At 50.7% G+C, this 23510-nt stretch overlaps 6 protein-coding genes across 6 annotated transcripts; 3 read left to right on the forward strand and 3 right to left on the reverse strand.

Moving 5' to 3' along the window:
* The first annotated feature begins 749 nt into the window (after nt 1–749).
* V8C40DRAFT_118832 (uncharacterized protein) lies at nt 750–2920 on the forward strand. Its single transcript, XM_083210908.1, has 3 exons — nt 750–1488; nt 1559–2258; nt 2321–2920. The coding sequence occupies exons 1-3, from the start codon at nt 999–1001 to the stop codon at nt 2652–2654; spliced, it is 1524 nt and encodes a 507-aa protein (XP_083068523.1). The 5' UTR covers nt 750–998; the 3' UTR covers nt 2655–2920.
* Nucleotides 2921–3135: 215 nt separating this feature from the next.
* Nucleotides 3136–5478, reverse strand: V8C40DRAFT_118852 (major facilitator superfamily domain-containing protein). The gene is made up of 5 exons (XM_083210909.1): nt 5364–5478; nt 4682–5234; nt 4007–4615; nt 3810–3952; nt 3136–3736 (listed from the first exon to the last, which is right to left on the reverse strand). The coding sequence occupies exons 2-5, from the start codon at nt 5230–5232 to the stop codon at nt 3291–3293; spliced, it is 1749 nt and encodes a 582-aa protein (XP_083068524.1). The 5' UTR covers nt 5233–5234; nt 5364–5478; the 3' UTR covers nt 3136–3290.
* Nucleotides 5479–7549: 2071 nt separating this feature from the next.
* V8C40DRAFT_118859 (acyl-CoA N-acyltransferase) lies at nt 7550–9121 on the forward strand. The gene is made up of 2 exons (XM_083210910.1): nt 7550–8605; nt 8671–9121. The coding sequence occupies exons 1-2, from the start codon at nt 7589–7591 to the stop codon at nt 9031–9033; spliced, it is 1380 nt and encodes a 459-aa protein (XP_083068525.1). The 5' UTR covers nt 7550–7588; the 3' UTR covers nt 9034–9121.
* A 77-nt stretch (nt 9122–9198) lies between these two features.
* V8C40DRAFT_283335 (uncharacterized protein) lies at nt 9199–11429 on the reverse strand. Its single transcript, XM_083221928.1, has 3 exons — nt 10429–11429; nt 9663–10372; nt 9199–9601 (listed from the first exon to the last, which is right to left on the reverse strand). The coding sequence occupies exons 1-3, from the start codon at nt 11094–11096 to the stop codon at nt 9258–9260; spliced, it is 1722 nt and encodes a 573-aa protein (XP_083068526.1). The 5' UTR covers nt 11097–11429; the 3' UTR covers nt 9199–9257.
* A 1253-nt stretch (nt 11430–12682) lies between these two features.
* On the forward strand, nt 12683–18505 carry V8C40DRAFT_118914 (non-ribosomal peptide synthetase). The gene has a single exon (XM_083210911.1). The coding sequence runs from the start codon at nt 12967–12969 to the stop codon at nt 18382–18384; it is 5418 nt and encodes a 1805-aa protein (XP_083068527.1). The 5' UTR covers nt 12683–12966; the 3' UTR covers nt 18385–18505.
* On the reverse strand, nt 18381–22139 carry V8C40DRAFT_256711 (DUF4050 domain-containing protein). The gene is made up of 2 exons (XM_083218319.1): nt 21439–22139; nt 18381–20416 (listed from the first exon to the last, which is right to left on the reverse strand). Exons 1-2 carry the CDS (start codon nt 21725–21727, stop codon nt 18936–18938), a joined length of 1770 nt encoding a protein of 589 aa, XP_083068528.1. The 5' UTR covers nt 21728–22139; the 3' UTR covers nt 18381–18935.
* Nucleotides 22140–23510: the final 1371 nt, after the last annotated feature.

Below are 23510 nucleotides of genomic sequence, written 5' to 3' on the forward strand. Positions count from 1 at the left end.
TACAAGCCGCTACACTCTCATGGCCTATCTCAGCACATGAAGAGATGGAATGGTCTGATGTTCAAGATAGAATCGACGCCAAAGCTACATGTAGCTGCACAGCTTCCGGCAGTTGAGTGTCTAGTTGCCGTCACGCGAGGTCCGCAAATCTTCTAGCTCTGTCTACATGATCGACAGCAGACGCGAAATGGGCCCGGGTAATACTGAAGGGACACTGCCATGATGCCTTCTCTTCTCCCTGGAGCTAATCCACACTCAACTCAGAGCAGCTCTGGATGGACCCTTGATGAGCCAGCAGGGTATCATTTTTTTCTCTCTCTGGGCCACCAGTTAGTGCTGCTACGTGACGAGATGCTCCACGACAAGACCGACAATATCCACCGCTTGGGCTCGTGAAAAGGACACAAAGTACCGTTTCGTAGCTCACATGTTCCTCCATCTGCAGAGATACACGCCCCTCCTCGAGCGAATCCTTGTCTCGCAACTTGTACCGGTACATTGTGTGGCCCAAAGCGGGACCATGTTCGGATCAGATAATTTCTCTCCGCGAAAACGTCTCCACTAAGCGTCCGAGGATCGGCCCAAGATAATCAAAGAACGAAACTTGGCATGGGGGGAAACCCAAAGAAAAAAAAACCATTGCGTAAAGAGAACTGGGCCCCGAAAAAATAAATGCCTCTTTATCTTTGAAGCCGCGCTGAATTGCTCGGTCTTCGAGGGTGGAGCGTCGGCCGTCCGGGGGGCCGGGATTTTCATAGCCTCACGGCCTCGGCCTCGGATCTGATAAGATGGGACGCCCTGCGAGCTGCATGCACGGAGTAACTCGGTGAATTGCGTGGCTACCTGGGTATAACTAGGGGGGAGCCATTTTGCTCACACACCCCCCTTGGACCTTTGGATGGGATGTTTTTTCGAACTTGCGGATGGTGTTTTGCTCTAACGGAACGGAGTAGTCCCGCTTCACACATCTTGGCGTCGATGGCAGTGACGAAGCAACAATGATCTGCTCTAAACCATTCTCTGCATTGAAGTCATCGAGTCCTAGCATCGGCGTCTTGACGGCTCGGTCATCGTTTCGGCAGATCGCGGCTCAAGCGGTTTCGTCGCAGCAGGCCAAGCGCTGGCGGACCACAAGCTGCACCAACAATTCATCTTTTTCCTTGATCAACACTCGACCAAATACTAGTCATCGGAATCTCTTGAGCCCTGTCCAGCTGCGTGGCCTTCACTGCTCTTCACATCTCCGTCTTGCTACCGAAAGCACTGCTATTTCAGCTCACGCCATTATGGGTTCGATTCCGGAGACTGCCCCTGTCGTTAGGGTCTTTATTGCTGGTGGTTCTTATGCAGGTCTCTCTACGGCTGTCAATTTGCTTGATTTGGGTGATGGCTTGTCACCGCGCATGGCACGTGAGGAGTATACACACCACCCTAGTGTGCCGAAAGTGAACTTCCAAATCACCATTGCTGATGAGAGAGATGGCTACTGTAAGTTGTATCAACATTTCTGCATCATTCTTAGTGCTGTAAGTCCCAAGAAGATTCTAATACGGTATAGATCACTTGATTGGCTCTCCACTGGCTCTTGCAGAATCGGAATACGCAAAGAAGGCCTGGGTCCAGTTCCAAGATCTCCCTGCTCTGCAAATCCCCAACGTCCAATTCGTTCAGGGCTCAGTGTCGAGCGTCGATTGCGATGCCAAGACAGCAACTGTTGTCGATAGCATCACGAAAGAGCCCGTCACCCACCAGTACGACTACTTCGTCACTGCTACAGGCCTGAGGAGAGTGTGGCCTGTCGTGCCCCAGTCTTTGACTCGAAAGCAATATCTTCTTGAAGTTGAGGCGCAGATCAAGGCTCTTGACGGGGCCAAGGATGGCATTCTCATTGTTGGTGGTGGTGCTGTTGGCATTGAGATGGCTGCCGAACTGAAGCATGTGAAGCCTCATCTCAAGGTGACTTTGGCGCACTCACGAGACAAGCTTCTGTCATCCGAACCGCTGCCTGACGAATGCAAGGACAAGGCTTTGGACCTGGTCAAGGAAACTGGTGTCGACGTGTTGATGAACCATCGCTTGGCTAGCTCTACCAAGGTCGAATCCCCTGATGGCTCATCGAAATATGAGGTCGAGTTTACGAATGGACATAAAATGACTGCTAGCGCAGTCGTTATGGCTCTTTCTAAGAGCATCTCGACGGCATCATATCTCCCTTCGTCGGCCACCGATGCCGAAGGTCTCGTCAAGATCGTGCCCAAGTAAGTTTACCTTGCGATTCCTTAACGGAGCAAATTGCTAACATTTATGCTCTCTTCCTAAGCATGAGCTTCGACCCTAGCACCCCCAACGCCGCATCCCATTTCTGCGCCGGCGACGTGGCCAAATGGTCCGGCATCAAGCGCTGCGGCGCCGCCATGCACGGCGGACACCTCGTTGCGAACAACATCCACCAGCTGGTACTGCAGCAGGTTGCGCAGCACCAGCCCAAGTTCCAGGAACTGCCAGAGATTCCGCCCATGATTGGGTTGGCGGTGGGCAAGAATGCTGTTGCCTACGGACCGGATGAGGGCGTTATTTCGGGTCCTGAGGTGATGCAGGCGTATTTCAGGGATGATTTGGGCTGGGGAAGTAAGTCATTTATATTCATGACCTAACTAGTCTCTTTTATGTTCAGGATGCTAATGAAATGGTACAGTTTGCTGGGATTGGATGCAGCTAGGAGGCCGAAAGTTGGATGCCAAGGCATAGGAGACGAGTTCTTCGTAATTAATCGGAACAGCAAGAAGGCGGATATTGATAAATGGGTCGATGGGAGAGGTTATTGGCGTTTAGGAGGCTGGCATATTGCTTTGAATGGAAAATGCACGAATAGAGTAGATTAAATGAATGTCGGATTCAAATTTATCCTAGATGATGAAACGCGCACCGTTCCGAACATTATGTGGTCAAAGCCAGAAGGATGAGTATGCTCTTATTAGGCTATTCTTTACATGGCAAACTAATTTCAAGGGGAATATAACTCTGACTCTGACGTAACCTAGGCTCTAGAGATCCGGATGGAATTTGAAGGAGAATAACGTCCGCTGCGGCTTCTTGCACTCGACACCTGAAGTTTGCAAAGTATGTTTATATAAATTGATATTGAATTATGTTTATTAATGAAATAATTTGTAATCTATGAAATCACCGACAGGCAACTATAGGAGTAGAACGATTCACACATAATATGGTGAGATATCCAATCCCATCATGGCCTATTTCTTTTTCTTTTCTTTTTTGGCCACCAACGCCTAAAAGACGGTTCCCTTGACCTGCTTGTGCTCTCTCACATCGATGTTTCTCCACATTGCCGTGCCAACAACAGACAATGATAGCACGGCAGTGCCAGCAATCAGCATCATTTTCTGGCTATCACCATAGGCCTGCTGAATGGCAATGCGTTCGGGAGATCCCATCGGGTAGGACAGTTGAACATCGAGGCTCCCGTAGATGTCTGTAAGATTTCCTTGCGCAGACTCGGGAAGATATAGGCCCAATTTCTTGGGGAAAACAGCCTGCCAAACTGCAGCGGCGACGGTAGATCCAATGGCACCACCAATAGACGACGCCATCGCCTCTACAGCCAGCACAACCGCAACATACTGGTGAGAGGTCGCTGCCATGATGGCAGTTTGCTCGCAGATAACAATGGTACCACCAGCAAAGGCAATGAAGATTTGGCACATGATAATGTATCCTGATAGTAAGGGGGGAACTGTTAGCAAGAGGTACAGCTGAGATGGGGATGATGGGGTTGGCCGTAGTCTTACCTATGTTAACATCGGGCTGACGGAAGTGAATCATCAAGCCAACGCCAAGAATGGTGACTGGGACTCCAAAGAAAAGGCAGATGGGCTTAAACTTTCCGGTGTAGCGAATGACGAAGCCAACCAAGATTGCCCACAAGCAGGAACTATTGTCTTGTTAGCAATACAATCACCCATAGAGATGGCTTCTCGTCTCATACCCTATGCTATAGATGTTGCCAACATAGCTGGACTCAGTAACGTTAAGCCCGTTGACCACCTGGAGGAAGCTGAGGAAGTAGCTGTCCCAAATATAGAAGCTGACGAAAACAGAGGCAGCGAGGATATTGGCGCCAATGACAGTGCGGTCAGTGAGAAGAGAGTAAGGAATAAACGTAACGGCCGCAAAAAACCGTTCCCAAATGGCGAACACGATGAGAGCGACAAATCCTCCAACCAAGAGGCCGATGATGAGAGGCGATTTCCATCCATCCGATTGGTAGGAGTAGATGTTGAAGGGGAGGAGGAACATAGCCAGTCCTCCAGACAGAACAAGCAGTCCAATGACATCAAACTCTCGACCGTAGTAGATCAAAGATTGGATAAAGGTACCCTTGCTTTCTCGCTGGCGGATTACACCGAGCTGCTTCGCCTTCTTGTTGTAGTGCATGAAGAGGAAGAACAGCGGCAGGGTGATGACCGGAGTGATGATGGCGAAGCTACCGAACCCCCATCGGAAACCGGGTCCGTTCAAAAAGGCAGTGGAGATGGGACCGGAGAGCCATGTGGTAACGATGTAAGGCGAACTACTGTAAGCGAAGATGAGGCCTCTGTAAATACCTCTGTGTTAGCTTTCTTCCGCATTTATGATGTTTAGAGCACGTTGCCAAACTGACCGATTGCGCAGAGATGTTGTATCTGCGAGGAAGACTGATAGCGAATAGTCCAAGCCGTTGTAGCCAACCCAATAGAATACTTGTGCAGCGGCGTAGGTCTCAACGTTATTGCAGCCAGCCATCATAATCAAGCCGAGTGTAGTAAACGCGATGGAGAGAATGTAACCCTGGGGACGGCCAAAGATGTCGAGGACCTTGGCCAGGGTCAACTTGAAGACACCTCCTATGATGCTGCTCATGACGCTGACAGTCGGCGTTAAGGAGTGCTGCTGAAAGGCGGATGTGACCCAAGGCGTCAAGTTTCCGGTCGTGCCTTGTTGCATGCTGTCGACAAAGTAAATCACCCAGATCATGACAAAGGCAGTCCAGAGGGCGCTCTTGGTCCAGACGGAGGTGATGGCCTCGATGTTCTGCACACCGGCCTGCGCCTTGGAATCGGGGCCGTCATCCTGGTCGGAGTCTTGAGGGCCGCCGACATTGATGTCCAGCTCGCTTTTCCCAGTTTCGCCGCCGTCGACGTTGTCGCGCTCGGGGGCTTTTTCGACGGACATGGCTTGGAAGAGACAATGTTAGCCACTTCTGTCTGAGAGAGAAGCGTACAAGATTATCGTCGCAAGTCGAACGGTTTCAAGGCCGTCTTTATGGTTAAAGTTAACCACAACTAGGAAGGGGCTTTACTTACTGGATCCGTAATTTGCAGCTTTCAGACCTTAACAATCGGTGATCCCGACCATCGAGGCCATCAGCAGGGCCAACGCTGCTACTTATTTGCCCCAGAGGTCACCAAAGAAGAAAACTGAGGAGTTCTAGATTTTGCCGCTGACATGGATGACGAAGAGGTGTAGACAGGGTTCGAGGATAGTCGCATGCGGCACTAGTCGTCACTGCACCTACCCAATCAATCCATTGTTTCAATCATACGCAGTACATAGACTTTTGATATGGACCACTTTCTTCCATGGCAATTCGGGGATTCAATCTTCGTTGGGAATATGAAAAGGCCAATAAAAGGCTAGTCTGTGAAGGATAAGCGGCCATCAGCACTCCGTCGGTCTCCATCTTGGTCTGGGATCGAGGACGTAGTTCCAACATCCATCTTCTTAGTGTTTTTAGTATGGATGTGCCGGAATGTGGCGGTTGACCCAAGTTTCCATGTAAGAACTACTCGTCCACCAAGTTTTTGCACGGCCAACGTACAACATACAAGAGGCTGGTCGGCACTTTTTGCCGCGTAAATGATGGACCTGTGCAACTATTTCGTAGCCGGGGCAGGGTTCCATCCTTTCTGTTAGGCTATCACTTTCGTTGTCACACTAGCCAGCAGAGACCCATCGTTTCTGTGTCGTAAAAGGTTTTTGTTACCCTCAATCGGTTATCACGACGGATCGAGCCAACGGCAATTCCAGGTGACATATCCTGTCTCAACAGATGGAGCATGCTCTCTTCTTTATCCGGAGCCATGATTCGCACTCGCCCATCGGTCCCATAAAGGGCCCGAAGTTACAGGACCTTAGCAATTCGAATGGAGAATCATGTAATAAGCTGTTGCTGTTGTTGCTGCTGCCGCTAAAGTTGAGACCTGAACCTCTTCAACCGATGGTGTGTTCATGTTCTCGAAACGGGTACTCGGCACTTCTTGTGCTCCACGAAATAGGGCAAAACCGCCGATGGTGATCAACTTTGCGTATTCAGCAACTTCCTAGTCTAGTGGAGGAAGAAATACGCAATGGTTGGTGGAGAATCTCCAAGGAGGGAAACGACTCGAATTATCAGATCATGTATGTCCAGGGCTTGGATGCGTTTAGCCGCTCCGACAACCGGACGAACCCCAATAAAGTTATCTGATCCGCCCAAAGCGCAAGGATCGGGCGCCACTCTCGTGCTAGTAACGACTCAGAACAGAATCCAGGCACAAAGAAAGAATAACCGAATCATTACGAAATCAAAAGAAGAAGAAGAATAACAATTTTGGGGGGAAAGCCAAGGCACTGAACCGAATATGGAGCGTGCGAGCGAGAGGCGGAGACAGAAAAACTCTGCAGGTGGGAAGCCTGAGCAGATTATCTCCCAGACTGATTGATTAGATCCACTGATCTAGCCTCGACTTAGCAGGGTTGCATCGCCTATCCTTCGGTCGATGGACTCGGCTGGGCTAAGCTGGTTGACTCGTCGCTTTTTCTGCCTCTTACGGACACTGAATGTACTGTACAAGCACCAACAGGCACCAACATGGGACTGGGATGCAGGGGAGGGGGTGAGGTCAGGTCCGGGATAGTCCAAGTTGGAGTTTTGGCCTACTAGTATTCTTCCAAACTTTGTCTCTGTACCTGTACTCGCACCAACACCTGGGCCTGGTCATGGAGGAGTTTTCTCCAACTCGTACGAGCTTAGAATCGCTAAGCATACCGGTCGGTGCGTTCTCGCTGCGTGGTGATCGGCCGTCGATCCTTTCATCACTCACGGCAAGAAAAAGTACATCCGAGCGTCACCTATAGCTCCAGTCCCGAGGTGGTTTACTCATGACTTCAGCTGTCTCCATGTAGGTAGTACCGTGGCATACACATGCTAGGGCTGGGCAAATTATGTGCATGTACCGAGTAAGTATGAGGCGGAAAGGTGCGGGCATGAAGCCCCCTTCATGTCAAATCTGTCGGCCGAGGCAGCTTGGCAAGCAGCCAGTTGTTTGCGGGTGAAGCTTTACCTATAGCTGCTGTATTAGTAGGTAGGTAAATTTATTGTCCTTGTAGTATTTAGATGTTTTTGTTTTATTTTTTATCTGAATTCCTCTCTTTTGCTACCTATTTGTCACTACACCTTTCATTCTGGCTTTGGATAGCCGACTTACACGCCGTCCTATTGCAATCGATCATATTGTTCTTCCTTGTTTCGCCGTAAACCAAAGCTGCAATGGCTGCTGTTTCTCTTTCATCAATACCCCCTGATCAAACTGTGATCAAGCTTCCTCATCCCTATCATACCGAATACACCATCCAGAAAGCCTCGGTCGAGCCAACCGCAGACAACAATGTTGAACACTATCGTCTCAACATTAAGCCCAACGCCTCTTCCGGAAAGAAGCCTCCCGTAGAGCTTCACGCTGCTCACGCCGTCTTTACCGAGCCAATTGATCTCAAATCAAGCGAACTGCCACCGCACTCAAATAACAGCGCCTGGGCGCGCGCCAGACGATCACCCTGCGCAACCGTATCCTGGGATACCCTTACAGAGCGTCCTACTCTGGCGCAAGCGTGGCTGATACTCTATGTATTGTTCACTACGCGACCTTCTACAGAAACGCTCAGACTTGAGCTCACCGGCGCAAACGCCATTGTCTTGGGACAGCAACTCAAGGATGTTGCTCTCGCCATTGACCATCCGCTCCGCCCTCAGGAGCAGCCTGGGCCATCCACAACGACAGATAGCATTGTTGTCGTGGCCTTGCGATCAACTTTCTGGCAGGGCGCTGGATCTCCTTTCGGTCCTCGACCTGTTTGGTGCCCCGAGGAGTCTTCATCGGCTCTACCCTCGTCCAACCCGTTGCACTCGTATCCCCTCACGCCTCTCCAACATACAATGACGATAACTTCGGCCGGCGATCCTCAAGATCCTGACCGACGCCAGCAAATGTGGCATCCGATTCGCCCGGCTAAGCCAGCTCCTGGCGCCGTCATCTATAGTCGATGGATCCCCCATCTGCAAGAGACATTTTCGATGGTGTCGCTGGATTGGCAGGATGCTGAGCATTTGAGGCTCTTCCACGAGTGGCAGAATGATCCTCGTGTGTCGCAGGGTTGGAATGAGACGGGAACTTTGGAGCAACACCGAGAGTATCTACGAAAGATGCATGTTGATCCACACCAAGTTGCTGTTCTGGCTAAGTGGGACGACGCCTACTTTGCGTACTTTGAGATTTACTGGGCCAAGGTAAGATACAAACCATCACAAGCTCTAGATTTAATCCAGAAGAAGATACTGACTCAATTGTATAGGAGGATCGACTCGGAAGCTACTACGACGCCGGAGACTTTGACCGTGGCCGCCACTCCCTTGTCGGCGATGTCCGTTTCCGTGGCCCGCACAGAGTATCAGCGTGGTGGAGCAGCTTGATGCATTACCTCTATCTGGATGATCCTCGAACCATGTATGTCGTGGGCGAGCCCAAGGACAGCAACTCGACAGTCGTCATGTACGATCTCATCCATGGCTTTGGCCTTGACAAGTTTGTCGACCTGCCGCATAAGCGCAGTGCTTTTGTGCGCTGCCACAGAGACCGATTCTTTCAGCTTTGTCCGTTGGGGGATAATGAGAAGGCTGTCGGTGGTATGAGGATTGGGCTGGTTCCGAAGCTGTAGGTGCATGATGGAGAGTGTTTGAGTAAGTCTTTGGGGGAAATAAATGTTCATGTAGTTCTATAAAATACATAGGTTGTTTTGAGATGCCAGTTATCTCCCAAAAGTCCAGTTATATATACAATAAAAGAACTTGACATCTTCATTTTATCAAGCAAAAACACATAAGCTCTCTCTATTTTAACATCATGCTCTACAACTATGTACAAGTACTCTAAGCAACTTTTCTACAATTTCGAAGTCTTCGCCATCTTACTCAAAATCTCATCTCCCAGCTTCGCCATCTCAAACTTGCGAATCTTTCCGCTTCCCGTCAGAGGCACATCCGCAGGCACGCCATCCTGGCCCAGCCAAAACACATGCGCCGGGGCTTTGTGATTGCCCAGCGTCTTGCGAACCCAATCTCTGACTTCCTGGTCCGTCAACTTGTTGCCGCTGTCGCCCAGCTCCACGAACGCTCCGACAACTTCTCCGTAGTGTTTGTTCTTGAGGCCGACGACGATGGCGCGGGAAATGGAAGGATGGGCCACGAGGCGTTCTTCGATTTCTAGAGGGTAGATGTTCTCGCCACCTATGTGTACGACAAACATTAGAATTGGGGGCTGTGACAAAGATTTTTGGGTTTACTTTACCTCTGATAATAATGTCTTTGAATCTTCCCGTGATGGAGCAGTAACCCTCTTCATCAAACACGGCCTCATCGCCCGTATGTAGCCACAGTACTCCCGCCGCGTCGCGAATCATTGTCTCATTAGTCTTTTCCGAATTGTTCCAGTATCCAGCCTGTAGCTGATATCCAGCCATACAAAGCTCGCCTCGAGTGCCAATCGGCACAATGTTACCGTCGCGATCAACAATCTTGGCCTGCGCGTGTGGCATCAGTGTCCCAACTGTCGTCAATCTCCTTGTTATCGCGTCGTCCGTGAATGCATTGAAGCATGTAGGTGAAGCTTCCGTGAGACCATAACTGCTAGTAAACTCGGTCATGCCAAAGCGGTTGACCAGAAGCTCCATCAAGTATCGCGGAACCGGGGCGCCAGCAATGATGCCCGTGCGGAGCTTGTCGCACTTGAAGTTGGCCGGGGGTTCGGCCTGGAACAAGGAATCAAACATGGCTGGAACTCCGTGGATAGCAGTGCACTCTTCGTCGGAAATGGCCCTGAGTGTGGAAGGAATGTCAAACACCTCTGCTGGGTAGACAATCTTGCCGCCGTGAGTGACGATGGCCAGGAGGCCGAGGACAAGGCCGAAGCAGTGGAAGAGCGGCGGCGGGCAGCACAGGACGTCTGAATGTGTCAGGCGCATTCTGTCACCGATGAATCGAGAATTGTTGACCAGATTACTACAGAGAATGGAATATTAGCATTGGCGACACGGAGGAGAACAGAAACAACATACTGATGTGTTAGCATAGCTGCCTTTGGTAAACCTGTTGTGCCGCTTGTGAACTGCAGATTAACAACCTGATGAGGAAGGACCTTGCTCATGGCTCTATACAGCTTCTCATGGCTTTGTCGAGAACCAGCCTTGACGAGCTCATCATACGTTGGGTATTTGTCGCCCTCTCCCCTCAGGATCACAACCTGGATAGGAGAAGCCTCATTGTGTAAATCTTGCAGCAGTGCTGTATTATCCGTCCGTCCAATTGTACGAGTCACAAAAAAGACTTTACAATCGGAAAAGGTGAGGCCGTACTTTGCTTCGGTCGCCGTGTAAGTGTTGTTCAAGATGACGAGGATGGCACCGATCTTGGCGACGGCGAAGAAAACTGCGGCGTATTGCTCGCAGTTGCCAGCCATTATGCCGACACGGTCACCGACGCCAATACCCATATTGAGCAGAGATTGGGCCAAAGCCGAACTTTGCTGGTTGAGTTCGTGATATGTCCATCGCGCGCCTGTCCACGGAATAACGAGGCACTCTTTGGTACCATATTGGTAGGTTTGGAGCTCGAGCAGCTCGCCGAGAGTTAGGTCGACGAGAGGAGGATCAGATGGGCCATGAAGCAGAGAAAGCTTCTGGGTAGGCGCCGTAGGATCTGGCTGGATGGCTGTTGGAGCGTCCATGTTGGCAAGCTGATGTCTTGATAGGGAGCTTGTAAGTGAGAAACTCTATCATTACAGCTTCCACGAAGACTTCACTGCCTACAATACAAAAATAACGAAAAAACGATCCTTCTATCTGCTAATTGGCGCTTCTCCTACGTAACCGAGGAACTTGCTGAACTGGTTGATCGAGTCCAGCCCGTCTGTCACTTCTAGACCCACTGCAAATCCGGCTATTTGACACCAAACAAAGCCTAGCAGTTCATGTATATCATATTAACCTGACAATGTGCCAAGCTGAAAGCCACCTCTAATCCCAGAAGAAGCTGGGCTCTCCCACTATTTCGAGACGAGGCCCTCTCCCGCTGTCAGGGCACCCGAGAATTGCCGAGGACAGGAACAGGCGCCAAGTCCCCTCGCGGCGTTTTCGCGGCATCAAGAGTCATAGATCCAGTAATCAGATGATCTGATAAGATTTCATCATGGGAGGGACATCAGGAAGATCCACTTGATTTGTGAAACCACGGTCTTTGCCCCGTTGACATACGAAGTACCGAAATCGGCCCTGGCCCTTGCATTTGCCGGCACAATGGAGAGAATGGGGAGGGATATGAAAATTTTTCTTATCAGATCCTCTAGTTCATCCCCATAATGTGGCCGTCGCTATGGCCAAAGTAGCTCTACATGTGTGTTGTGGAGGGATGGTGGACAGGGGAAGGGTGTGTTAGTTGCGATAGCCGATGTTTGCATGTGAAGGCCGCTACTTGGCCAAAAGAGGATGCTGGGATGGCTATTGCCAGTCGAGTAATTAATATGCATAATAGTATCCGCAGGTGATGAGGTGATTTTAATGTATAATTGCTCAAGTATGCTTGGCACTGCGCAATTCGTTTTGTTGGAGTAAGAATCTGCCGTTAGAGGTAGTTTCTAAGGTTTACAATAAGAGCAGACTCTCGCTAGCAAGTTTGTGTCTTCGCTTTTCTTCTCGGTTCATACTTGCGTCCTTACCCTCCATAGTAAATCCTCATCAAATCTTTAAAACAGTTGCAATAATGGAAAATGCCGCGTATGTGCCTGCTGTACGTAATCGTTTGCCGTAGCGGTTTGTATCGTGAAAACGACCCCATCTTCCGTATTCGCGTCGACATTGTCAAAGTACATCATTGCCGGTACTTTTTCTCTCATCCTCCACCTTTGGCTGCACAATTTCTTTCCTTCTTCCAACTCTCCACTCCCCACCCAAACGTCGGCGTAAAACACCAATCAGTTGTCGAGATGGAGAAAAAAGTTATCAGATCGTCCCAAGGCCCAGCTGCAGGCTAATTACGCTCCACTTGGCATCCTGGAGCTCCCCCACCAGTTTTTATCTGATCCGTCCGTTAGGCCCGAGAACGAACAGGTTCCTTCGACGTACCTCCAAGTTCTCTGCAAAACAACCCCCCCTCGCTGCACCTTGGATGGGTCAAAGATCCTTGTCGTGCGTCAAACGAAGGATAGCCGCACCCCTCACTTTGAAACCTGCACGAAGCTTCACGCTTGAACGTTGAAGCTTGGGGCAACTGCTGCCGTCACATCGATGGAGATGGTGCCAAGCTACGATGATTTACCCGCAAGAGTGCACGCTGTACGGGTACTGGTTTGAATCACTGGAAGTGATGTGTGAAGCTGCTTTAGCTCCGAGACGGCGCGGCGCGGGCATCGTCGGAGGTGGGAAGTGACAGCATTTAGATGGTGGAAAGAGGCATGTGCTTGTATCCTTGGACTCTAGAAGCCAAGGTTGAGCAGCGAATCTTCATGCTTTTCTTATACCGTCGAACGATCGAAACTTTGCCTTCACCATTGATGTAAACCCTACGATATCGTCTAATTACGTCTCAGCAAATCAGCCGCAATGGCTATCGATGGAGATGGAAATGACTATACCGGCTCAGCCAAGCTCGCAATAGGCATGAGTGCGAGCCCTGAAGAGTTGAAGAAACCAACGGCTGAGCAACAAAATGGGGTACCAACCAGAGAGAACGGCATCGCCAGCACTGTCGACCTCGAACAGCTATGGACGTGGAATCAGCATGTACCTCCATATCTACAGCGCTGCATGCACGATATCATAACAGAAAAGTCCCAACAGCAGCCGGACAAAATTGCCGTCGAATCTTGGGACGGAAGCTTGACGTACCAAGAGCTAGACAGTCTTTCATCACAACTTGCCAGGCAGATTCTACAGAGGAATGCGGGAGCCGGTAGCAGAATGCCGCTATGCTTTGAAAAGTCAATGTGGACGGTTGTTGCCGTCCTGGCAGTCATGAAAGCTGGTGCTACATTCTCCCTCACAGATCCGAGCCAGCCAGTCGCACGACTACAAACAATAGTCGAGCAAACAGGGGCGAACCTCGTCATCACTTCTGTGGCTCAGAGCGGGCTAGGCAAAGAAATATCTAGAGAGGGAGGTCAAGTTCTCGCCATATCTCGGGACTATTTCGATGGAATCAAAGAGCCCGAATTGAATCAAGACTTACCTCAGGTATCTTCAGAGACGCCAATGTACATTATTTTCACGTCTGGGAGCACAGGCAAGCCAAAAGGTGTTGTCATTACCCACTGCAACTATACCAGTGGTGCGGTTCCCAGAGCAGAGGCCGTTGGCTACAAATCCACTTCCCGCTGTTTCGATTTCCCCTCCTATGCCTTTGATGTAAGCATCGACTGCATGCTGTGTACACTGGCAGCTGGAGGACAAATATGCGTGCCATCAGAAGAAGGTAGGATGAACGATCTTAGCGGTGCCATTCGACAAAGTAAAGCCAACATGGTTCACATGACTCCTTCTGTCGCCAGAGTTTTGGATTCCGACATCATCCCATCACTGGATGTTCTCGGCCTAGGTGGTGAGGCAGTGTCTGCGAGCGATGCCGCGGCTTGGAGTCAACACACTAGTTTAATTATTGCGTATGGACCATCTGAGTGTACCGTCGGTTGTACCATCAACAATACGGTTACCATCTCGACGGGCATTGGCAGAGGTGTTGGCGGCGTGACCTGGATTGTCGATCCTGATGACCACAATATCCTCATGCCCGTCGGGGCTGTTGGAGAGCTCATCATTGAGGGCCCAGTGGTCGGTGTCGGCTACCTCGATGAACCAGAAAAAACAGCAGAGGTCTTTATCGAAAACCCTTCATGGCTGGTTTCCGGCTATACTGCCTTCCCCGGAAGACCTGGCAGGTTATACAAGACAGGCGATCTTGTGCGATACGAAAGCAACGGCTCCGGTTCCATCGAGTTTGTGGGTAGAAAAGATCAGCAGGTCAAGCTTCGGGGCCAGCGAGTAGAACTCACGGAAGTTGAGCATCACCTACGGACCTGTTTGCCAAGCGGCATCAAAGTCGCAGCAGAGGTGATAAAGCCAGAGAATGGAGGTGCTCCTTCACTTGTGGCATTCCTTTCAGAATCCATCTCTGCTGGCGCTTCTGGAGTAGATCCGGCCATCGTCGAACCATCTTCGGAGCTTAAAGCTGCCTTGGCAACGGTCAATGAAGCTATGGGAGCCAGAGTGCCACGATATATGGTCCCAGCAGCATTCGTGACTCTTCAGCATATGCCTTCGTTGGTGTCTGGCAAAACGGACAGAAAAAAGCTACGTGAGATTGGAGCTGCAATTCCACGAGATGTTTTCAGCCGAATGCAAGCAACTGAAGTCCAAGAGGAAGAAGATCCAGAAACAGAAACAGAGAAAAAGTTGCAACAAGCATGGATCAAAGTCCTCGGATCAGACGCAAATATATACAGACAGAGCAACTTTTTTGCTTTGGGAGGCGACTCTCTGCGTGCCATGAGACTTGTTGTCACTGCTCGCGAGAGAGGCATCTCCTTGACGGTTGCTGATATTTTTACGAATCCAACACTTAGTGGCATGGCTTCAAAAGCTACCCAGGCGTCAGAATCTTCCTTGGATGAGATCCCACCGTTTTCATTGTTAGAAGAGGATTGGGATCTAGAAAGTGCACGAAACGAGATGTCCGCTCTCTGTGACGTTGAAGCCAGCGCTGTAGAGGATGCGTATCCATGCACTCCCCTCCAGGAAGCCCTCATGGCCTTGTCAGCCAAAGTCAAGGAAGCCTATGTCGCCCAGAGAGTTGTGGAACTCAAGGACGTCACCACTGCTGAGAAGCTTATCGAAGCCTTCGATATCGTACAGCAAGATAGTCCCATATTGCGCACAAGAATTGTGCAAATCCCCGGACGCGGCCTTGTACAGGTTGTTATCAAGGAGAAGCTGAATAAGTTCTCAGGTACCAATCTCGATGAGTATCTGGTGAATGATAGGAATGACACAATGGAGTTGGGCAAGAATCTTGTCCGATATGCTGTTATTGATGATGCCACGACAGGAAAGGTCAGCTTCGTGCTTACCATTCATCATGCGTTATACGATGGCTGGTCTATGCCCCTGGTTGTCGATCGAGTAAACCAAGCCTATAGCGATCAGATCTCATCACGACCAGCGCAGTTCAAACACTTTATCAAATATCTGTCGACTATGGATATGGGTAACTCTGCAAATTACTGGCGAGATCAGCTTTCAGGAACCAATCCCTCCCAATTTCCGCCTCTACCTTGGCAGGGATATCAGCCCCAGGCCGATTCATTGCTGGAACAATACATTCCTCTAGAGGATGGGAAAGCATCAAATGCTACCACTGCTACGATTATTAGAGCAGCGTGGGCTCTCGTAGCATCTCAATACATCAACAGCACAGATGTCGTCTTTGGAGAGACGTTAACCGGTAGAAACGCACCTGTTATCGGGTCCGAGGAGATTGAAGGACCAATGATCACAACCGTTCCCGTGCGTGTTCAGATAGACCGAGATATGCATGTTTCAGACTATTTGCAAAGTATTCAAGAACAGGTGGTGGACCAGATTCCCCACGAGCATTTTGGCTTGCAACATATACGCAAACTCAGCCCTGACGCATACGATGCATGCGAATTGCGGACAGGCCTGGTGCTACACCCAAGTGCAGATGATGAGCCTGTTCAGTCCGATGATCTCCCAGCGAGCTGTCTTGTTCCAGCGGGAGATGCAGAAGCTGCTCAGGAGGCTCTCAAATTCAACACCTACCCTCTCATGCTGGTCTGTTCAATAGATCCGCGAGGATTCCTCGTCATGGCCAGTTTTGATTCCAAGACTGTCTCGGTTCCTGTAATGGAAAGGGCCTTGGACCAGTTTAAGCAGATTGCACAGCTGTTGTGCAAACAAGGCTCATCTACTCTAAGCAGTCTTCAATCATCTTTGGCTAACACGGATGCTGAAGAGCTCCGAGATACAGTGCTTAATGCGGACATTAGCGAAGCAACCAAGGAGTTTGTCGGCATTCAAGCAGCCTATGTCACGGATTCCAAAGATCCAAATACTCTTGTCCCAGTGTTCGCAGTTGGCGAGCTGATCGTTCAACACCCAGATGAATTGCCCAATTTGACTGAAATCTCTCCGCCAACCTGGATTGAATCAGTATCCAGTTCAGCTGCCCTATCACAGGGCAGATTCTACAGAACAGGACGTTTGGCTAAGTACGACTCAACTCAGAAGCCTGTTCGCATCAAATTGATAGATTCCTATAACGAAAGAAACGCACAAGCGCCCCAAGTAGGAGTGGCCAAGAGTCGAATATCAGCGAGCTCCAGCAGACAGCGCAAGTTGCGCAGTCTATGGGCCCGCGTGCTGCGCATGAGCGAGGAGGATATTGGCCTGAATGATGGATTTTTCGTTCTCGGCGGTGATTCCATTGCCGCCATGAAGCTCGTATCAGAGGCTCGAGTCGAAGGAATCAAATTGACCGTGGTCCAGATATTCCAGAAACGGACCTTGTATGAAATGGCCAGCGCCATGGAAGAAGTCGAGAAGCCAACGTCGTCCACAGACGTGGCCACCTCAGATAAGAGAGCGAAGCCATTCTCTCTGCTCACTCTACAAGATGAGGGTGAGAAGTTGCGTTTCGTCAACGACATCATTGCTCCTCAGTTGGCCGATTCAACCTGGCGTATAAACAATGTTCTTCCTACACGCCCTCTGCAGCAGATTGCCGTCAGGGGCACGACTCAGCTCCCACGCTTCTCGGCGCGATACGAAATCATGTATTTCGACAAGGCCATCAATAAAGAAAAGATGGTGGAGAGTTGCAACCAGCTCATCGCTCGCAACGAGATACTGCGCACTGTCTTCACGGAGCACCAAGATGAAGGCTACGCCGTCGTCTTGGAAGAACTCGTGCCATCGTTTGTCGAATATGCCATTGATAGCGACGTCGAGGGATTTGCGCAACAGCTGTGTCGTCTAGATGCTTTGACGAGAATGCCACTGGGATCAAGCTTCGTGAAGTGGTTCCTCGTTGAGTCAACCACCGGCCAGTCATGCCTCATCTTCCGCCTCTCGCACGCCCAGTACGACGAGATTTGCCTCCCCATCATGCTCCAGCAGCTCTCCAGCCTATACCAAGACCAGCCAGTCCAAGAAACGGTGCCGTTCTCCGCCTATGTCCATCACGTCCTCGGCCGTAATCTTCCCGAAAGCATTCCTTACTGGACAGACCTCCTTTCGGGCTCATCCCTGACCGTCCTCAAGCCGGACATCCCCGTCCAGCAGCGGAACCACTTCGCCATCCAGCACACCGTGGACATCTCCTCGCGCCTCCGCGACATCACCGTGGCCTCTCTCCCCACGGCCGCATGGGCCCTGTGTCTCGCCCGTCGCCTCTCCCTGCGCGACGTCACGTTCGGCGAAGTCGTCAGCGGCCGCAACATTGACTTTTCGCAGGGCCCGGCCAACGCAATTACAGGCCCCTGCTGGCAGTACATCCCCGTCCGCGTGCGCTTCCCGCCGGGATGCACCGCTCTGGAGGTCCTCTCTGCCGTGCAGCATCAGCACATTGCCAGCTCCGCCCACGAGGGCATCAGTCTCAGCGAGATAGCCACCCTGTGCGGCACCAATTGGCTGCAGGCCGACGGCCCCAAGGCTTCTGACCTGTGGTTCGACTCCGTTGTTCATCAGGACGTCGAGCACGTCGAGAATCTAGCCTTTGCCGCTGCGGGAAGCGGTCGCTTGGAAACGCTCTATGTACACGAAGAGCCTTTGCGCGAGTGGAAGATCCAAGCATTCGTTCATGACAACAGTAACAAGCTAACATTGGAAATTGTAACTTTTGAGAGCTGGGGAGGATTCGCCAAAGAGTTACTGGATGACTTGGTCGACGCAGTAGCAAGCTTGCTGAAGAACCCTCATGCCATATTGTTTGAGAATGATACAGAGTAGAGATGCAATATGTATGTATATATATAGATATATAGATATATTATTCATGTAGCTATGATGTTGAATTGTAGGAAAGAAAAAGACGCTTGAGGAGAGATATTTGAAGCGCCATACCAAATGTTCCAACGTCCCAAGGAAAACGCAAACCCATACACAGACTCCATCACTCTCCCGTCCGTTTTGAAATTTCAGTAGAATCGCTGCTCGTTCGAATTCAAGTGTTGAGAAATATTCGTTCATCATGAGAAAAAAAGACAAGAGTATAAAAAAAACCCTGAGCGGCGGTGGTCATCCAATCCCTTTTCTTCGCCAAAACCTATTACGCTTGAATGGGTATATAGCACAGACCTCACCAATTCAGTGGTCTGTATATCATAAACAAAAAGCGCCCCCAGGTACAAGACCAAAAATGGCAATTTCCAGTTTCTCAAGACGCCACTGCCTCCCACAACATCATATCATGATTTAGGCCATTAAATGGTAAGTCAAAGTCGCTGTCTCCCCGTCAAGCCCACGTCGTCGGACGTATTATGTACTTTGAATCGTGACGATCAATGGTTTTGGCCTTCTGGTGCTCCCAAACCAAGCACTTTCTGAAGACTTTTGCGAATGCCCATGCCGGCGTGATACTCGTCGTCCTTATCGCGGCCAATCAATCCAAAACTCAATCTCCGCGCAGTGATGCCGATTGAGCCCCCTGTGGTTGTCGATGCCTTTTTGGCCTTCTTACGCCGCATTGTAACGACAATGGGCTCGGGGGCTGATGGCTTTGGGGGCCATTCGCCGTCACGTTTCCATCCTGTCACGCAGGAGCGTATCATATCTTGCAGGTTGATCGGGCATGACGGTTGTAGATTGTTAAGAATGACCTTGTCGTAGAGGCTAAGATAAAGCGAAGGAGTAATGGAAGCTCGGAAAGAATTGGTGGGAGGCAGGATTGGGTATGGGATGGGCAGGAGCGTCTCAACCGGTAGCAAGCGATCAGAGACGCGGTCAGAGTCTCTAGAGCCTTGCTTTTTGAGGTCCTTCTCGTCCTTGGCCATTGATGAGATGTCGGATATCGTGCCTGTAGGGCTATTTCCAAGCGGATTCGGATCGATCAAAGCAGCGGAAGGTGGTGATCCTGAGATGGAGCGGCGGAAGAAAAAGCGCCGGGGAGAACGAGGAGACACTGGTGGTGAAGAGACTGGTTTGCTCCGCACACGAACGGTCTTTGCACCAGTCCAAGCGTTCCGCCGTGCCTCAAAACAGGCCAGCCCCTCATTCCAAGCCATTTCCTCTCTAGCAGCTCTCCGGCGTGCAGCTCGCTTCTCCAAGATTGAAGTCTTGGTAACGTTATCGGTGGCCTCGAGTTTGTCTAGAGAAGTAATGGCAGCCTCGTCGTCGGACAGGTCAGAGTACCAGTCCATGCGGGGGCGGTAGTTCACAGCATCCTCTGATACAACGCTGTAGACTGAATCCGTATCGTCGTCGTTCTCGGCGTCAATGTCTTCATGGTCTGAAGCATCTTCGTCCTGATCGGTGCTGTCAACGGCGTAGCCAGCATCTTCGGAGGCCCGATCACGCATATCTTTGGCCGAATCGACCCTGATTGCTTCAGGTTCTGAATCTTTTGTAGTAGAGTTTCTTGGTTCATCTGAATCAGATGGCTTCTCGGCGGTTTTCTCTTCGGGCTTGCGGGCCGGTGCCCACTGCCATCCCCAATTGGTCTTGACTTTGGCGGCTAAGTACCGTTTGATGGCATCCTTTTGCCTGTACTTGTCTTTGCTGAGGAGGTCTTCATATTCGGGAGCAAGCCAAGGAGGTGAGTTTGCTGGATTTCGAGACTGGGGACTTTGTTGGCGGAGTCTAGACAAAGGGGACCGTGACCCTTTGTAAAAGTCTGAGAAGATCATGGCTGTGTCAGGATCTGCAGCCGAAGAGATGGCCTCTGGAACTGAGAAAGCCTGTAAGGAAGAGGTGGTGTGGTCTTCTAAAGAAGACGACGGATGCCGATGACCGAGACTAGTATCGGCAGTGAGATCTATAGTGTCTAAGAGATCGGGCAATAAGACGTCAGCACCTTGTTAACGATATTTATCCAAGCCAAGAGAGAGGGCAAGGGTTGAGGCGGAGGCGGTGTAGATTAAAATGGATATAAGCTGCAATGGCGATGTAACTAGTGCTGAGTGCCGAAGCTTGTAGTGAACCATGAAAATAGAAGTGGTTGAAAGAAAAAAGGTTTGGAGCGATAAGGCGATGTGGTGAGATGAGCTGATTGGGGAGCAACAAGAACAATACAAGCAAACTAAGCTTGAACATCTGGCTACGGCTGAAGCTGACGGTACTAACCTTCACTACCCAACGAGCCAGTGACTCGTCAGATGGCGTAGCTTCAACGGTTGTCTCAGTCTCGGGCTGAGACCAAAGGAGGGAGAGTGATACTGCTAAACTAGCAGGGAAAGAGAATATAGAGAATATAGCGAATGTGTAAGAGGGAGCGGGTGTAAGAAGCTAAAGAGAACCAGGAGGGGGGAAGAGAGAATGGAGACAAGCTTGACAGCTTAACCGAGGAAGCAATAAGATATAAAAACAAGGGTGAGGACAACAGGAAGAGGCTAGAGGTGGTTCAGGGTTCATGTTGATGCCTCCCAGGTACGAGTACCTCAGGCACCGGCAGTGATGAGGAGCGCAACCATTTCATCATACCAGCTGTGAATCCTTGTACCACTGAGTACCAGCTGATGCAATGTCTCGGGAGGGGAGGAGCTCGCACGACGTGCCACATTGACAAGTCGAATTAGACAGCGGTGCAACAAATGGTGGCTTGGAAACACTAAAGCTTAAAAGCACACAAGAGCAGGGCAAAAGACAGAAACAGCCGCGTGCAAAGAGGCGTCAAGGAAGGATCAGGAGTGGGATTGGTGGGATTGGGATTGGGATGAGCATTTCAGGATCAGGAATGCGAGGCTGTGGGCAAGACAGGAGGTGAAACAGGGTGGATTGACGGTTTGTTGTTTTTTTTGTTGTTGTTGTTGATGTTGGTATAAAAGACGAGGCTATGCGCCAACTTACCGTTTAAAACTGGCTGTTGCTGGACGGCTGACGAGGGGTCATTGCTGTAAGTTGCGGGTGATGCAGCTGCAGAAGAGGCGGCAAAGGCAGCGCAAGTGACGGTATCGCTGGTGCTGGCGGTGGATGAAGAATGAGGAGAAGAAGACAGTTGAGGCGAGGCAGAGGAAGCAGAAGCAGAAGCAGAGACAGAAGCAGAAGCAACAGCAGGGACAGAGACAGAAGTAGAAGCTGTGGCGAGAGAGTCTCTCACAGCCGGTGGCGGCTGCGACGACATCATGATGGGCTGCATAACACACGCGAGCCACACGAGCCAGGGCCAGGGCCAAGACAAAGACAAAGACAAGGATGCGCGGATAGCAGATGCAGGATCCCCGAAAATGCCAATGCCAGCTTGTGTGCCCAATCCAATAGTAAGGCCGGCAATCAGAAAACGGGGGGGAACGACGGCATGCAAAGGGAAAATTGATCAATCACGAGAGGTCCAAGATCAGGTCAGGCAAGGTCAGGTCAGGCAGCAAAAATGGCCGTTTGGGCCCTGGGGGGGGGCAGCCACAGGGCTCAAGGGCACGGAGCCCCGCTGAAGCGCGCTGGAGGGGCAGTTGAATCTGCACTGGACGGAAGCGGGCAGATTGGACCGTTGAAGGCCCCAAGGTTGGAAGGCAAATCACTGGATAGCGCAGTACGTGGCGGCGGAGTACCACCTTCTGCCAAGAGACGTTGAAACTTTGTGAAATCTCTGCACCGTGGGGACTTGCAGCCGGAGTACTCTTTTACTGCCCGACCCAACTTGTCAAGTGGTTTGAGTGGCTCTAGGTTTGGTGCTAGCACGCTGCCTCAACGCCATCACGAACCATCGACAGGCAATCGGGAGACTCGGTGGGGCGGGCAGGGCTGGACGAACGAGCCTCGTCGTGTGACCCAGTTTGCTGCCTTTTTTTCTCTCTTTTTTTTTCTTCTCCCCCCGTATCTCCCCTCCCGTGGCACCACCTGCGATCGGCGCATTGGATGATGCGATTGCGCTACAGTAGCCGAGGCTCGTCACTATCAACTGTTGTTTTCTGCTAGGAGAGAAAGAGACGCCAAGGATTGTCCTCCATGGCAATCCTAGACAATCCTGATCCTTGAACTTTGATCTCGTTCGTCCAGTCTGCATAGATTAATTGCATGTCCGCATCTCCGATTCGTATTCCATCGTCATATCCACAGCCGAAAATTGATATCACACCGCACCGCACGGCCGCGGCACGGCAGCGTCGCAGTCGCAGTCCCCGAAGAACATGGAGCCTTGCAATGCCCCGAGCGAGTCAACATACATGCACCAGTACAACATTGCAACTCTCCGCACCCCGAGTCGAGCCAAGGCAAAAAAAGGTAGGGCTATGCTGCTGCGGTAGGTCTAACAAACAAACACTACGAGTCGAGTCCACACTAGAACTAGCCGGCGCCAAAGAGATATGGTTACTTCGACTTGGCCACCATCCTCGTAAGCAAGGCGCGAGTCAAACTGCATAGCTGCGGCAAGCAAAACGCCCAAGCAAAATGCTTATTTGTCAAGTCATGTCATCCAACTGAAGCTCCCCGACATCCGGAATGAATTGGTGCTTGCATAACGCCCAGTAAGCTGATGAGTCACCTTAATTTGACAAGGAATACGGAAGAGATAGGAACGAAGCAAAAGACAAGGAAGAAGATGAAGAAAATTTCTTCAGCCCGCCCGGCTTCTTACGTGGATGCGCCCCGTCAGTGTTGCCATTCAGTTCTGTGCCATTCTCTGCCGTTCTTGTACACACAATCGCACACCGGCTTCACCACGGAATACGCGGTCAGAATCCTACTGTTTCATCCGCCAATAGTCATAAAAGCAAAGATCGTCCATGTCATACCCCAGCCCAGGTCTAGGCCTCATCCGGACCCCGACGTTTAGCTTCAAGCCATGGTGCTAAGGGGCGGCACTGCTCGAATAAGCATTTGAATTTTGATCCATCATCATTCACATCGTCTGACAGTGGTGGTCCCTTTTTCCCTATCGCAAAAGCAAACCCTCATCTCTCAGCCTTTTACCACCCTTTAGC

Source organism: Trichoderma camerunense, assembly GCF_050948025.1.
Source record: "Trichoderma camerunense strain CBS 138272 chromosome Unknown V8C40scaffold_22, whole genome shotgun sequence".
NCBI lineage: Eukaryota > Fungi > Ascomycota > Sordariomycetes > Hypocreales > Hypocreaceae > Trichoderma > Trichoderma camerunense.